This window comes from Osmerus mordax, chromosome 26, assembly GCF_038355195.1.
Source record: "Osmerus mordax isolate fOsmMor3 chromosome 26, fOsmMor3.pri, whole genome shotgun sequence".
NCBI lineage: Eukaryota > Metazoa > Chordata > Actinopteri > Osmeriformes > Osmeridae > Osmerus > Osmerus mordax.
In genome coordinates, this window is record NC_090075.1 from 4,822,917 (window position 1) to 4,838,619 (window position 15,703).

General features: G+C 50.2%; 1 protein-coding gene across 1 annotated transcript in view; it reads right to left on the bottom strand.

Moving 5' to 3' along the window:
- Positions 1–663: 663 nt before the first annotated feature.
- Positions 664–15,703, bottom strand: part of grin3bb (glutamate receptor, ionotropic, N-methyl-D-aspartate 3Bb) — a 47,349-nt gene continuing 32,309 nt past the window's right edge. The window contains 8 exon segments of the mRNA XM_067229632.1: positions 664–1,258; positions 1,260–1,295; positions 1,498–1,565; positions 2,381–2,545; positions 5,927–6,078; positions 10,640–10,755; positions 12,802–12,947; positions 13,117–14,209. Of these exon segments, the coding sequence (XP_067085733.1) occupies positions 664–1,258; positions 1,260–1,295; positions 1,498–1,565; positions 2,381–2,545; positions 5,927–6,078; positions 10,640–10,755; positions 12,802–12,947; positions 13,117–14,209 (2,371 nt within the window).

Consider the following 15,703-nt stretch of genomic DNA (forward strand, 5'->3'; position numbering starts at 1 on the left):
CATCTGTCTTTATGCTTGTTGAGAGCATGGACGTTTTGAAATTCTTCTATAAAGCATTTTGACCAATATGTCTGGTAAAAAGTCACAGATCAGCCTTCGTTATAACCCACACCTCAAATTTATTCTTGGAAAACATGTCAAGGCCAGTGAACAATACCAACTCATATCTCAGGGAATAAACAAATCATGTAAACACCATTGAAGCACCACTCGCTCACCTTGTTCTCCCGGCATCTCTGGACGCCTAGAAACCACAGATTGTCATTTTAGGTTCAGTCGGAAATGAGAGGCAGCCAGCTGGTCTGCGGCAGATAAACATGAGGGAGAGAAGGTGGAAGCGCAGGAGGTCAAAGTTCAAGAAAAGTGTCTGCAGCAGATCTTGGCTATGGAGGCATGCTAGTGCCTCCCCTCTCCATCCTATTGGCCGGTAGCCCCTCCCACAGTAGTCCCGCCCCCCTTGGACACAGTTCCAGTCGTGCAGGGACCAATAGGGAGGTGGGAGGGGCTCGTGAAATAGATTCCTCTGGAACAACAGCTCACAGCCTGAGCCCAGATCCTGCCCGTTTGTGAATGGAGAGGAGCTTCCATGCTACGGAGATGAGAACCCCAGCAGATCCATGTTCAAAATAGCTATTTGGCTCCATTCACCAAGGATAAGGAACATCACCTCTTCTCACTGGTGTGTCTGGAAGGGGCGGGGCGCAGTTTGGGCAGAGCCTTGAGGGGCGGGTCTGTCATGGTGGTGGCACAACGAGTGGTAAGGGGCAGGGGTGTGGCCGTGGGGAGGGGTATGGGCGGCGTCCCTGTCACCGTGGGGACGGGATTGGCCTTCTCCTTGGCCAAGGAAGTCTGGAGCTCCGCCCTCCTGGCCAGGGCGGCTCTCAATTGGTCGCGGATGTTCTCGATCCTGTCCTGCAGCTCCTGGAGCTCGCCTGGCCTGGGGGGCCCCCCCGAGGAGGAGGAGGAGGGAGGGGGGGGAGTGGAGGAGGAGGAGGGCAGGGACAGAACGAGGCTGGCGAAGGAGGTCGGACCCCCGTTCTCGCACAGCCGAGAGGTCAGACTGGCCACGCCCCCTCCCGACCCCCTCGGACCCCCCGCCACGGACTCGGAGCCCCCGGCCTTGGCGAGCAGGCGGCGACTGTTGAGGGTCTCCAGGTTGAAGTGGACGCGCTTGTTGTCCCGGGCGGCGGCGTCCGCGGCGTCCGCGCCGCCCTCGTTGTTCCACTTGGCGGAGGAGCCCGGGGGAGGGGGGGCCGGGCGGGGGCTGGGGGGGCTGGGTCTTCTGGATGTTGCAGCTGGAGGGAGACACCGAGGATCTGTCACACGGAAGGTCTCAACAGTGAACTACACACCAGGGACCACGTCGAAAAACATCCCGGTGGGAGAGTGAGGTGATTCGATACAACGGCAGGTTATTGACACAAAGACAGATCCAAGACAGCAGTTCAGGTTGTTGATATAAGGACAGATGATTGATTATCGCTAGACAGACTGTACCTTTTCTCAGGGTTGGCTTGCTGCTTTTTCACATCGTCGTAGGTCATGTTCAGAGCCCGGTGGATTTTCTGTAGAGCACAAGGGTCAAAGATAACTCAATCTCCATGACGTCATTAAGTTACATTCCAAAAAAAAAATCTTTTGGAAGATAAAATACATCGAAAGTAAATGTCACATAAAGTAGTAAGTAAATGATTAATAAAAAGGGTGTGCACCATTTTAAGTACATTGCCTGTGTGGAGGGTGACACACAGTCGGCACCAAACATATTATACGTGGGTCTTAAAGTTGTACTATGCCAGTCAGTGGTAAAATACAGTATGTCCCAACTACTGTAGGTACTGTCCGATTACATTTTCTTTGACCACTAGATGGCACTGTTTGTATTTCTCATAAATTAAGCGTCAAGGTGATGTACCGTTGAGTGTCTCTGACTGTGACTTCAGCCAAGAGCAAGAAAAACACACACTATAAACGTTCTTTTACAAGCAATAACTGTTCAATAATATTGAATTCGCCTTAGATATTTGAAGTGTAAGTGCTTTCAGAAATAGACTGTAAAACAGGTGCCAGGGAGCCACAAATTTGTCGGAGTGAAACAGAGTCAGTGCACTGTTAAAAGCCAATAAAAGCACAATGAAGATTCAGAGAAAGACCGACTTCATTAGGCATTGATCTGCAATAACTTCTCTTTCTCTCCCCCTCACACACACACACACACACACACACACACACACACACACACACACACACACACACACACACACACACACACACACACACACACACACACACACACACACACACACACACACACACACACACACACACACACACACACACACACACACACACACACACACACACACACACACCTCCGTACCTGGCTGGTGTGGAGCCAGTACTTGAACTTCTGCCGGCGTCGGATCCGGGGCAGGACCAGGCGGTAGAAGGCGTGCTCGGCCGCCAGCGTGAGGAGAGCCCCGGCCACGCCCACACACAGCAGCACAAACAGCCCTGAGAAGTGGCGGATCCCCATCTGCAGGGTCTGCAGACGGGGGCGGGGCCGGAGGGGGAGGAGTTCAACATGTGCACGGCACTCTGACGCACACAGCAACATTCTGACACTGATCACTGACCCCACATCGTCATTGTCTTTTGTTGGTTATGGGAATAAAGAACTGTTTATTTGTTGGAACCGACTACCCTAGAAGTGTAATACACGTCTTGCCCTCCAGGGGGCAGCCTCCATTCACCTCTACTCGTCTAGCGGCGTTTGGATGTGGGGAGAAGCCGGCGGAACATACTCCACGGGCGAGGCTTTGATGGAAAGAAAGGGGGCAGGGTCCCGCTGACAGGAGCTAATTGCAATTTAAAGAGCAACTCAGCTAATTGAAATTGATGCTACGCTCCGGCTATATGACTGTGGCTGCTTGATGAGGGTGACCGCTGCACAGAACATCTCTATTCCCTGTCCAATACGCAAACGTCCCTTCCTGTGTCTCTCCATTCTGTACTGTTATCCTCAGTCATGTCTCTGTAGGAGTGGGTAGTAAATGAAGTACATGGCACTGATAATTAGTCGTTTGCTCGACCTAATGCGGAAGAATAGCTAGGTCTAACAGCAGTTTGTGATTTTGGGTCTTCCCGGGACTGAAATTCTGCCTTCAGGACATTGAGAGATAGGTGTGAGGGAGGGATAGAGGGAGGGAGGGCAGGCCTGTTTCCGGAGTGCTGACATAATGGACCCTAGGGGTGCAGTCCAGGCCAGCCCCATCCCTCCCTCCATCCCTCCTCCCTCCCTCCATCTCTCACCTTACTCCTCCCATTTAATCCTGGGCCTCTGCCAAGAGAGCAAGCTGGCCACCTCAGCCTCGCAGAGCTCTTCCCCTCCCTCCTCGCTCCTTTCTTCCTCCTCTGCTTCTCTCTCGTTCAGTCTCTTTGCCTGCCTCGACCTCTCATCTATATTCTCCCTTCGTTCCTCATGCCTCCTCTTCTTACTTCCTCCTGCCTTACCTCTCTGTCTCTCTCCATCCCTCTGTCCCTCCTCTGTGTGTCTCTCTCTCCCTCCCTCTCATTCTCTTCCTCTTTTTCACTCTCTCGTTCTGGAGCTGACACACGCACACACACACTCTTTGATCCAGGGCTCGGTACGCAGAGGGAATAGCTCATCCTATTAGCACGTGTGTTAGCCTGTCCACCAGGTTTCAGAGTGCCTGTCCTCCAGTGTTGTTTCAGATCGTAGGTGACTGTCCCGTAACACACACACACACACAGAACAGGTACACACTCACACACACAGCTGTGCAAACAGTTTATACACACAACACACACTCACACACCCAGATGTACATACAGTTAATTTACATAAAACACACACGTGTACAAACACACACACATATATACAGATTTACATACAGGCCACATACATAACACACACACATCCACAGATGTACATATAGTTCCTATACACACATCCACACTCCCCTGTCTCTCCTTCTCCCCTCTGCAGCCACGTGAGTGGAAGGATTTAGAATGGAAATGAGGAATAATCTGCTCATAGCAGGCCATGGTAATTCTCTCCCCCACCAAATTAGAGTAAAATAGAAATGCCATCCTGGTGTCTCCTCTTGCAGCGTGAGCTGTTCAGCTTCGTGTCGGCGGTGGGATTTACAAGATTCCGTGAATTGCCTCGCTTTAATTGAGGCAAGTATAACTTTAAATGTCACTCGACCATGTGAAGAATGTCAAAATGGGAGATAAGCGCACGCGTCGTCGTACAGGTGACATGGTGCAGGTGCTCTCTGACAACAGACTTCAAAGGGCGTGACATCATTGTTCAAAGCAGCGCTGGCGAATCAACCAGGACGGGGGAAGCACACGGCAAAGAAAGTTAAAACGAGATCAAACTCTCCTTCCTAACGACATGTTCATTCTCATTCCCGTCGCGCGCGTCGCTCACTCGGGTCGGAACAGACGAGGAGGAGGAGGAAGAGTAGGGAGGAGGGAGGGGGAAGGAGGAGGAGGGAGGGGGAAGAGGAGGAAGGGGAGGGAGGAGGGAGGAGGAGGGAGGAGGCGTCTCGTAGGAAACATCTGCGTTCCCGTCCCTCCCTCCCTCGGCCCCTGAAGTGAATCGGGTGATGATTTGATAATTTGCTGATGAGAGAAGTGAGGGGCTGCCGTGGTGCCCGTGCCCGTGCCCAGATGGCGTGGTTCGAGGCCGGCCTCTCCTGTGCCGTGTTCTCCCCCCTCTCCCAACACACACTCACGTACACAGGTACGCCAGCTGACAAACGCAGACGAGGACCTGAGTGAATCGACGCAAACGTGCAGAACGCTCCTCTCTCTCTCTCGCTCTCTCGCTCTCTCTCTCTCTCTCTCTCTTTGTCTCTCTCTCTCTCTCTTTGTCTCTCTCTCTCTCTCTTTGTCTCTCTCTCTCTCTCTCTCTCTCTCTCTCTCTCTCTCTCTCTCTCTCTCTCTCTCTTCTCCTCTCTCTCTCTCCCCTTTGTCCCATCCAGCCTTTTTGTAATATGTCTATGTGTATCTTTCCCCCTTTCTGCCTGCCTGTCTGTCTGCCTGTGTCTGCCTGTGTCTGTCTGCCTGTCTGTCTGCTTACTTTCTGTCATTCTGTCTGCCTGCCTGATACATGCGTGTTTGTCCATCTGCCTGTCTGACCAGCCCACCTCCTCAATAGGACGGCATCGGCTCTTTAAAAGGGAACCAGGACAGGAGTGTCCATGCACTGGATAGATTAGGACACCAGACCTAATGAGTCAGTTAAACGGCCTGCTGCCTCAGGGCAGAAGACTTTACCAGAGGACAGAGCGAGCTGCAAGTCATCGTCCATAATGTCATTCTAACCTGACTAACAAGTTTCGATGTATCCTGTCTCTCAGCTCGCAAATTCAAGTTGTTTCGCGTCTTTGTTTTGATGATTACCACACCGATTTGATCATCTACAAACCTACTGGAATAAACCGGATCTTCAGGCTGATGAAAACAAATGGCTGTTGGATCCACATAAATAAGGTGTTCATGTAATGAAATCAATGGCTATTGTAATTGGAGTTTGGGCTGGTTCATTCCCAAAATATATCCACAATTATGGCCCTCATTGCATTACAACCCTAAACATCTCCCCCTTCCCTATGGTGCTAATACAACCCATCAGTAGTCTAAGTGGCAATTTATAAAACAGCAGGCCACTCTCCTGCAGCTTAACAAATGGCTTTGTTATGGTGGGTTTCGTGTTAAATAGAGTTGGAGCACAGAAAACCACGTCACTAAAGTCAGGTAATGAACAGGTAATGGCTTTAGACAGGCAATTCCAACTTCGTCCCCAGGAAGGGGGAAAAAAATCAATTTTAACAATCGGCTTAAGAGGGTAAAGAGGCGACATAGATTTGATAGCGGCCGGTCCCACACTCACCTCGGTCACGGCGAAGACTCGCTTTCCGCAGGGAACCACCTTGTACCATTTGTCGTGCAGCATGTCCATGTAGCCGTCGGATTTGTAGCGACTGATGAACTCCGACACGTTGGAGGTGAGAGGGGAGTTCTGGGGCAAGCCGATGCCGTAGCCTGCGAGACGCAACAAGACAAAGTTACCTTCTGCAGACACGCAGCACGACACGTTAGCATCTTTTCGTACACGTCGTCACCATTTCCTTTCACAAATCGGTTGAGAAGAAGTGTTCTTGTTTTCACGGGTTTTGTAAGCGGAGAAAGTTTCTTGGCTGTGGAATGACCATGCGTGACTAAGTGTAGCCTACTTACAAAAGTGCTGGGACATAGATTTTTTGGGGGGCCCTTGGAGGTGATTTTGAGCTTCCTTACTCTGTCACCAAAAATATGTTCATGGTACAATGTGCATAACAGTGATGCCACATATCATAAGCACTGTGATTGCATCATGAAATATAAATGGTGACAAAACAAATGGGGGAAATAAAAGATTTATGTTTGAAAAGTAAACAAACCAGCTAAACCTATTTGATATCTGTTCCACATAAAAAAATAAAGACTGCTTCAGTGTTTTTCTTCATTGTTCCCAAGGCAACACCATTGACTACCTGGCTAGACAATTAAGGCATAGAGTCAGCATTTGATGCTTTCCCAAGGAGATGAAGTGGATCGATACCAAACAGAAGTCCAATGACCTTACCAACAACCCCTCAAGTAAGGGGATGCGAGGACGCGCAATTATTACAAGAAACTAATTCAGACTCGACGCGTATCTTTAAAAACGTGATAATTCCTCTACCTGTGCTTCTGATCCTGTACTTTCATATATTTTCCTTTGAAGATTTTTAATGGAATTTCTAAATGAGATTTATATATCAAAGATTCCTGGAGTGTATGACAACCCCCCCTCCTTGAGGTAGCAGCCAGTGTGGGGGGGGGGGGGGGGAGTAAGACATGAGAGAAACAGAAGAGCAAAGAGCTCCACAGTCACTATCTAACAACCCAAAGTGTGTGTAGATGTGTGTATGCACGTGCGAGCATGCGGGTGTACCTGTGAATTGAAGACCTGAGCCTGAGAGAGTACACGGGCAAATATCCCTGAGACACATCCCTTCCTTAGCCCTTCCATCCATCCCTCCCTCTATCCCATCCAACCTCTGCCTCACCTCTCCATTCCTCCCACTTCTTCATCCTCTCTTACCTCGTCCCTTCCCACCTCCTTCCTTCCCCACCTCCTTCCTTCCCCACCTCCTTCCTTCCCCAACTTCTTCCCTCCCTCCCTCCCTCCCTCCCTCCCTCCCTCCCTCCCTCCCTCCCTCCCTCCCTCCCTCCCTCCCTCCCTCCCTCCCTCCCTCCCTCCCTCCCTCCCTCCCTCCAGTCTTAGATGACAGGCAGACATGCTATTTAATCAGTTGGTTCGTCCTCTCTTCCCTCCCACAAATATCCTCCTGTCTCTTCTCTTGCATCTGTCTTTCCCTGGTCGTGACTCTTCACCTGACAAGAAGAATGATGCTTGACCAGACTTGACGTACACCAATCACACCTCCGCAAGAAGTCCCTGCAGACACACACACATCCACGGGCGCATGCATGCACACACACACACACACAGACGCACACACACATCCACGGGCGCATGCACGCACACACACATCCACACATCCACGGGCGCATGCACACACACAGACACACGCCCACACACATCCACGGGCGCATGCACACACACGTGTCTATTGTTTCACCAATTAGCTAGACAAGTACAAGACATTACACGATTCTGTCATAAGTATTTCGAAATCAATAGTAAAAAATAGGGAAAAAAGGAAACCCAATGAATGCCCATCTTCTTTAACGACGAAAGCTATTTTGACTTAATTGTAATATTTATAATGGAATTGCCTTGTTGTTAACTACCCGTTGTCTAGTAAAGATGCAGGTTGAATTATTTGCAGCTTGGTGCTGATGAGCATGTTGGGTTTAATAAGCCATGAGCTCCTCTATTCACAGTCATTAAACAGTCTGTGACTTTAATCGCCAAATCAACAAATTGAGTCTTGGCTCATTCAACAGTTACTCTGCTGATCACGACCACACAGATCCATCCTAATGGCAAATCCAATAGAGGGAGAAGATGGCGTCCGATTCCACGGATCAGGTACGGGCTGAAGCTTGCTCCAGCCCACAGCTTTGTATAAGGTTCTAAAGCTTTCAGAAGGCTATTGTGACTACTGGTGACTAGGCAGAGCGCTGTTGTGCACTAATCTAATGCTGCACCTCCTCTACACTGAAAGCAAACACAATGCATGCGTGCGTAAAAAGGGTGAGGCTCTTTCCCTGGGTAGACATGTCTCTCTTTCTCCCTGTCTCTTCCCCATCCCTCTCTCTTTGCTTTCTTCATTTACAACACTGTACTGCATTTGTGGCACTGTACATGTGTGCATTTATACAGTATCTGTGACTGGACAGTGTCAGTGAGTGCACATGCGTGACCGAACATGGCTGACAGTATGGGTGTTATGTTTGACAGTGAATGGCATGATGAGCAGGTCTCCACGTCCTGGGAAAGAGTGAGGGGAGAGAGGGAGGGTGAGGGATGTAATTAGGGGGAGGGGAGAGAAGAGTTAGAGAAGGTCTAATTGAGCTAAACCCCAATTACTGTTTGACTCTTGTAGGTCATCTCGAGGTCAGGGCTGAAAATTGAGAACTTTCCAACAGCACCTAAAACTAACAGAAGAAAGATGCACCAGAAGTTATACGTTTTGAAGACAAGAGGATGTGTGTTGCCTCACATCTGCACATTCCTGTCTGAATCCACAACTTTAAAACCAGATCTGTATCTCCCCTTGGGTTATTCAGGACTTTGGGATACAACGAGTACAGAGTTTATCATGTGTCTCCACTGCTTTGTTTGGGCAGAAATTGAAATACAAAAGCTCCAGTTGTGTGTGTGTGCGCACGCGTGTGTGTTTGTGTGTGTCTGGCGTGTGTCTGGCGTGTGTATGGGTGAGGTAGGAACCTTTTAGGAATAAAATAGAACAGCTTGAATCCAATGGAATTGATCCGAGCCCCTCTGAGCTTCTGACATAGACTCATGAAAGATATCTGACTGACAAATGCCGCCATCTCAAAGCTAGTGGGCTGCGAAATGCACGGGAGGACTTTAAAATATGGAAATAAGATGAGAGGACAACTCTCTCGTTCTCACACAAACTGTAAAGAAATACTGATGCATGTGCAGCTATTGGTTTAAAAGTTTGAATGTAGAGGGAATATAAGCGTGTGTGTGTCTACGTGGGAGCGTTTGTGCGAGCGTGTGTGTGTGTGTGTGGGGGGTAGATTGGAATAGTCAGCTTGAGCTCACACACTCCATGACCAACCACGAGCTTGCCCTTTAGGCGTAATAGAAAGCACAGAGAGATGACAGCGTCTTCCATTACCCTCGCTTCATCCCCTTCCCTAAAAGAGGAGCCTCCCGTCGTCCCTCCCTCACCTCGGCTGGGAATGTCAGGTCCCTCACAGACAGGGAGACAGCCCACTCTGTTGTGCACCACCCAGCGTCACTCCACTCATACGTGAACACAAGGAGAGTTGTGCATATTTCTTCAAATAAAAAAATGAACGAAAACCTCAACGCTTTTGGCTTCAACTTCCACTCCGATAGGTAAAAACAGCGTTTGAGTTGAGAGTAGTCACACATTTACATTTAGTCATTTAGCAGGCGCTCTTATCCAGAGCGACTTACAGAAAGTACAGTGACATTCCCCCGAGGCAAGTAGGGTGAGGTGCCTAGCCCAAGGACACAACATAATTTGCGCGGCCGGGAATCGAATCGGCAACCTTCTGATTAATAGACCAATTCCCTAACCGCTCAGCCATCTGACTCCACACTTCCCCAAATTAATTTCCCACTCGGGCCATGACGTCGTTGACCTTGACACTGCCTGGAGGTTATCAGCCCGGATGCACGAGAGCTTTGGGACCGTCCAATCCGGCCCAAGAATCACTAGGGCCTGGGAGATAAGCCACTGAAGAAAGTCAAGAACTGGACATTTACAAAACCTCCACAAGGCCTTTTCATAGAAACTAGGATTTAAGAATATTGCCAGGAAGCGGACTGAATGGATACAAAATTCATGCTCTTCTAATGCTTCCGCAGCAATGCAAATGACAAACACAAAGCAGAAAGATGCAGGAGTGTGTTTTCTGCTTATTCCTCCTAATCCTACGCCGGCTCCCCGTGCAAGGGTGTGATGTTGACTCAGACAAAGTATGACCGAATACATTTGAATAATCACTGATCAAAATCAAGAAAGACGTGAATTTCAATTGGGTGCGAACTAGACAAACGAGAGGCCAGGGAGTCACATATAGGGATCCACACACACACACACACACACACACACACACACACACACACACACACACACACACACACACACACACACACACACACACACACACACACACACACACACACACACACACACACACACACACACACACACACACACACACACACACACACACACACAGACACAGACACAGACACAGACACAGACACACACACACACACACACACAGAAAAACAACATTCCATTCTCAGCTGTAACCAAACAGTAGCAGCTTTGAACTCAGTTCCCCCGAATTGGGAAAGGAAGAGAGCGCCTGGAGTCCTCACCTTCGATGGCGAACGGCTTGCCGACGGTAGCCAGCTTGCACTCGGCGTCGATGGACACCTCGTAGTCCAGCAGAGCCTTGTCCATGATGAAGGCATCCAGGGTAGGGGGATCTGTCCTTCAACACACAGGGGGAACGGGTTATAGACGGAGCACTGGAGATCAGAGAACACGAGGGGTCAGTCATGGTGAACTCGCACGCCCACCTCCCAGGTGTGACCTATCACGCCTGGACTGGACGCAGGGTGCTGGTCAATGGCAAGCGAGGCACTATGACTGGAGACTGCGTGCTGTTGTTTACCCTGGGGCCTAGCGATGATGCGAGTACGTTTGACGAGCAAATGTTAACGTTTCACCGAGCTTCGAAACCGGTAGTGGTCCGATCTCCACAAGCGAAGGCCGCGCAGTAAGTTTACATTACATTTACATTTAGTCATTTAGCAGACGCTCTTATCCAGAGTGACTTACAGTAAGTACAGGGACATTCCCCCGAGGCAAGTAGGGTGAAGTGCCTTGCCCAAGGACACAACGTCCTTTCGCACGGCCAGGAATCGAACCAGAAACCTTCTGATTACTAGCCCGATTCCCTAACCACTTCCCTAACCGCTCAGCCACCTGACTCCCTTGGGCCAGAGAGTTCAGGTGAGCTGGAGGTGTTTCCCCCCACTTTCCCCCCCCCCTCGTTCCCACACTGAACAGGCCTCATGTCTTGATTGCAACCCATCACACAGCAGACATGGAGCAGATCAAACAGGTCACACACTCCAATCTCTGCACTGCCGAGCTGGTGATTTCACAACGGCCAGAGTGAACACATCAAAAGGGCCGGCGTCGGAGCCAAGGAGGCCGCCGCCTAATCACCAACCACCCCAACACTCCTCATCCCAGCTTGTCATCCAGCCTTGGGGACACCCCCACTCCCCCTCTCTTTCCCCATTCCGAGTGTGACCCTCATCACCATGATTACACTTCATGTCTGGGCGTAAATGGGGGATCAGAGCCGTTCCTCCAGGGAAATTGGGCAGAAGGAGAAGGCTAGCACACAACCATTAATCGTCCGTCGTGGAAAACAAGAGAAGAATGCATTCAAAGCCGTGAGCTAAATGGAAAAATACCCGAATCAGTGCAGGACTTCTCTTTGTGATGCTGACCTCCAGCCTCACATCTGAGAGAGGGAACGGCCAGGATTACGTGTGGGTCATGGGAACCCATCCAGAATGAATGTCAAATGACAGATTAGGATGTCTGTTCTGTACAGGGGGAAATGCTTGTCGAACTTTGAAAGCCTTTGATTTGAAATGGGAGGAACTGTTGCTTACAGTTTTTGAAACAAGGCTATTTTCTGGGGTTTTCAAAGGATGTTTCATGGAGCTTCCAATATCTCCTGCTTCGCCCCTCTGTGTCTTCCTCTCACTTTTAACTCAGAACCATAACTCTTTATTGATCTTTTAAATATCACGTTTGAATATCTTAACAGACATCTGAGATAGGGAATTCTAGACAGTTGCTAAAATGGCATCTCGATTTTTTTCTGTTTTTTCTTTCGTCCTCAGTGAACTCGTTTCTCAAGTTCATCTTTGCCAGCGTGCGCCTGGAGAGCGAGTGCACTTCCACTCTTATTTGAAATGATTCAGATGGCCTCTCCTCTCCCCGGCTTGCTCGCCCCGGCTCTGTCTGCATGTCAGGCTTCTCACAACAGCGGTTTCCCAAAGGAAGCGAGAGAAAAAAGATTCGCACTCTGACAGAGTCCTCCTTTGTGTCCGCCAAACTTCTCATTCATGACCTTGCCCATGTACGTGATGGGCTCTGTCTAACGAAATTGGGTTATGCTACCGTAACGAATTAGATGCAATGTCTTATGCGTTTTTTAAGTGTACTGTACACCTGAACAAAAAAAACTTGACATTTAAACTTAACCTTGAAGTAAACTTTTGTCAAAGGAATGCCTGAAGGTACATGCAGCTACAAAGAGCAATTAATGCTATGTAATGATGTGGTAAATATAGTGTTGGTTAGGTTATTACACAATAATATGTAAGTGTGGGATCTCCAGGTATACAATCAGAGATAAACAATAGAGATATTCCAATTGTGACAAACCCTTCAGATGCCCCCATTGAAAAACATGCAAACATGGTCGGATGGAGACTTCCTGAACTCTTACTTGAGGTTGGAGACTCCAGCTGGCGTGGTGGGCTCGTTGAAGCGCCTCATGTACTCGTGCATCTCCGGGAAGCTCTTCTTCATGTACTCCTCGGCGCTGCTCTCTCTCACCGTGCCGAAGCGGAACCCGTAGGACGGGTGGTGGAGCTGGGGCGGACAGGACGACAGGAAGAGGAAGAGGGGGAAGAGCGGGTGAGAAGGCAAAGGAAGAAGAAGAAAGAAAAAAAAAGCGGGAAAGAATGTACATCGAGTTCTTGTAGCGAACGCGCCACATTTCAATGACGGGGAAACATCGATGACAGCCCGGCTTTCTTACCTTGGCATCGTGGACCCCGGTGACCTCCTCGAAGGTCTTCTCTCCGACCATGACGGCTGCCAGGTTGGCCGTGTAGCTGGAGAGCACCAGCAGGCAGAAGATGGCCCACAGGTTCATCAGGAACCTCCCCGTCCAGCACTTGGGCGTCTTGGAGGACACGGTGCGCCCAAACAAGATGGCGTAGCACAGGTTCAGCGCCGAGGAGTAGGAGAACACCTTGACGCGGTTGCGCCCGTGTGGCGTCATTCCGAAGGGGCTCTTCCATTCGTAGAGGGTGAGGAAGAGGGCGGTGATGTGGAGCGCCACAAAGATGCCCACCCACATAGACCAGTGGAGGGGCCACATGAAGGCACCGATGGGCGCGGCCGTGTCCTTGCTCCGGACCAGGATGCCCAAACTGGTCGAGAAGAAGGGCGAGGTGAAATCCACCACCCTGCTCCTCACCGAGTTGATGCTGAATGAGGTGACGGCCATGTCTGCGACCCCGTTGAGGAGATCCCCCACGAGCCCCGTCCACTGCCCCCCCTTAAGAGCTCCGTACTTCCCGTCTCCGACGATGTAAAGATCAAACTCGAACCTCAAGTCCTCCGCCAGCTTCTCCAGCAGGTCGATGCAGTATCCGTAGCAACACTTGCCGTAATCCGTCGGCAGGGAGCTGCCGTTGCCCGCCGCCACCTCCCGGAAGTAGCGTTCCAACACGTCCGTGTCGTTGGTGCCCGCGTCCAGGCAGAACTGGCCGGCAGGGCAGTTCCCGTCCATATCCACTTCCCGCGTGAACACGAACGGGTGCTCCACCAGCGTGACCACGCGCACGCGGCTGCCGGCCACGGGCATGCCGGGCCGCCACCTCCCTCCGCCCCGGCCGCCCTGCCCCTCAGCCCGAGGGCGGTTGGCGGGGCCCTGCCACACGCCCTGGTCCTCCACCTCCAGATGGCCCCCCTCCCAGCTGGCCACCGTCACCCAGGTGGGCTGGCCCAGGGCGTCCCGCCGGAGGCTCCAGATGTGGAAGCGCTGGGAGGTGAGGACGCGGGACTGGTTCCGCTGCACCCTCACTGGTCCTGTGAGCCCTGAGAAGGACGTGTTGGACAGGAACCTGTGAACCACATACAGTTTGGTTTGCTTTGATTCAACGGGATGGATCACACTGGTGTAAACATTACCCTTTGTGATCACCCGTGTCAATATCTTTGGATGACTGTATGGTAGTATGGGACTGAAACCGACCTTCTTTACGTGGGAAGGTGAACATACAGTACAGAAACTAGAGACGAACTGGCAGCATAAGGTCTGAGAAACATGACCTAAATACTGGCACCTAACATAATGCAGCAAACAGTCAACAAAAACCTACTGTAACTCCTTACCTGACCTGCAGCGTTGATTCAGGCATCCAAACACAGCATGTCAAAACTAGGATTGGCATCTATTGACGCTAGCCTAATCCCTCCTGCAGCTATACTACCAGTAAAAAAAAACATGGACTGACAGCTTGTCATTTCCCCTGGCTAGGATTGCCTATCTCTCTGACTGACACCTTTTTGGGCTTCCTCGCAGACTGTAAACCAGAGTCTTGTTCTCACAAGTGTATTCCATTTCCCAAACCTGTCCGAGGCAAAGAGTTACAGCCCTACACCGTCTATCGAGCTAAGCGCTAGCTGATAGCGACCTCAGTGAATTATGACCACTGGATGTTTAGCCACACGTTAGCAAAAGGGGTCAGTTCAGGGAAAGAGACGTCGTTGCAGTGAGGCCGAGGATGATGAATGTCGCCATCGATAATCAAGATGGCGTGTGACCACCAATGAACTCACTCCTTTGAAGGAGAAGGGAAATAGGGGGTGGGAGGGGGGGGGTACTTGGGGGAGTTGGATATAAAAAAAAGGTAATTTGGCCCAAACCTTTAGATCATTAATTTCCCCCGTCTCAGCCTACAGATTGCCTAACCTCCCGCCCAGCCACCTCCTCCCCCCCCCCCCCCACCCCTCAATTTTTCTCCATCAAAAGACCCCCACAAGGAAAGAAAACGCAATTACATTGAAAGGGTATGGTATCTCTTCAACGAGGCAGCGGGTAGTAATTGCCTAAAAGCTGTTCACCTGTCTCCTTGAGTTTCTCACCCACTCATCCTCTGTTTCTCCCACTGACCTGAGCACCAACCTGCCTTCACGCACCGATTCCTTTTTTCACTGTTGCATACAGTGGGATGTTGGTACGATACTGTCATTATTTTGCCTCGTATCCATTCCCTTGCCTCATTCAACTGAAACGTGGATTTTTACGCATTAATTTGCAGTAACTTTTGGTGCACAGTGTTTGATGGGATGTGAGATACTGTATAACGTCATTTGGTTGTGCAGCACATATACTTCCCGTTTTCACACAGTGGGTATAACAATGAGCTTAATGAAAGCTCATTCATATTTCAAGCACTGCTAAATGACTCGGTGAACAGAGCCCAGTCATATAATAGGATGATGTGATTTGAAAGATTTTCTCAAGGAGGGAAAGCAATAAGGTTGCACTCGCTCGACTTTTTGTGACGCTGGAGGCTAACATCCACAGTGGAAAGTGCTTACAGCTCACCTTG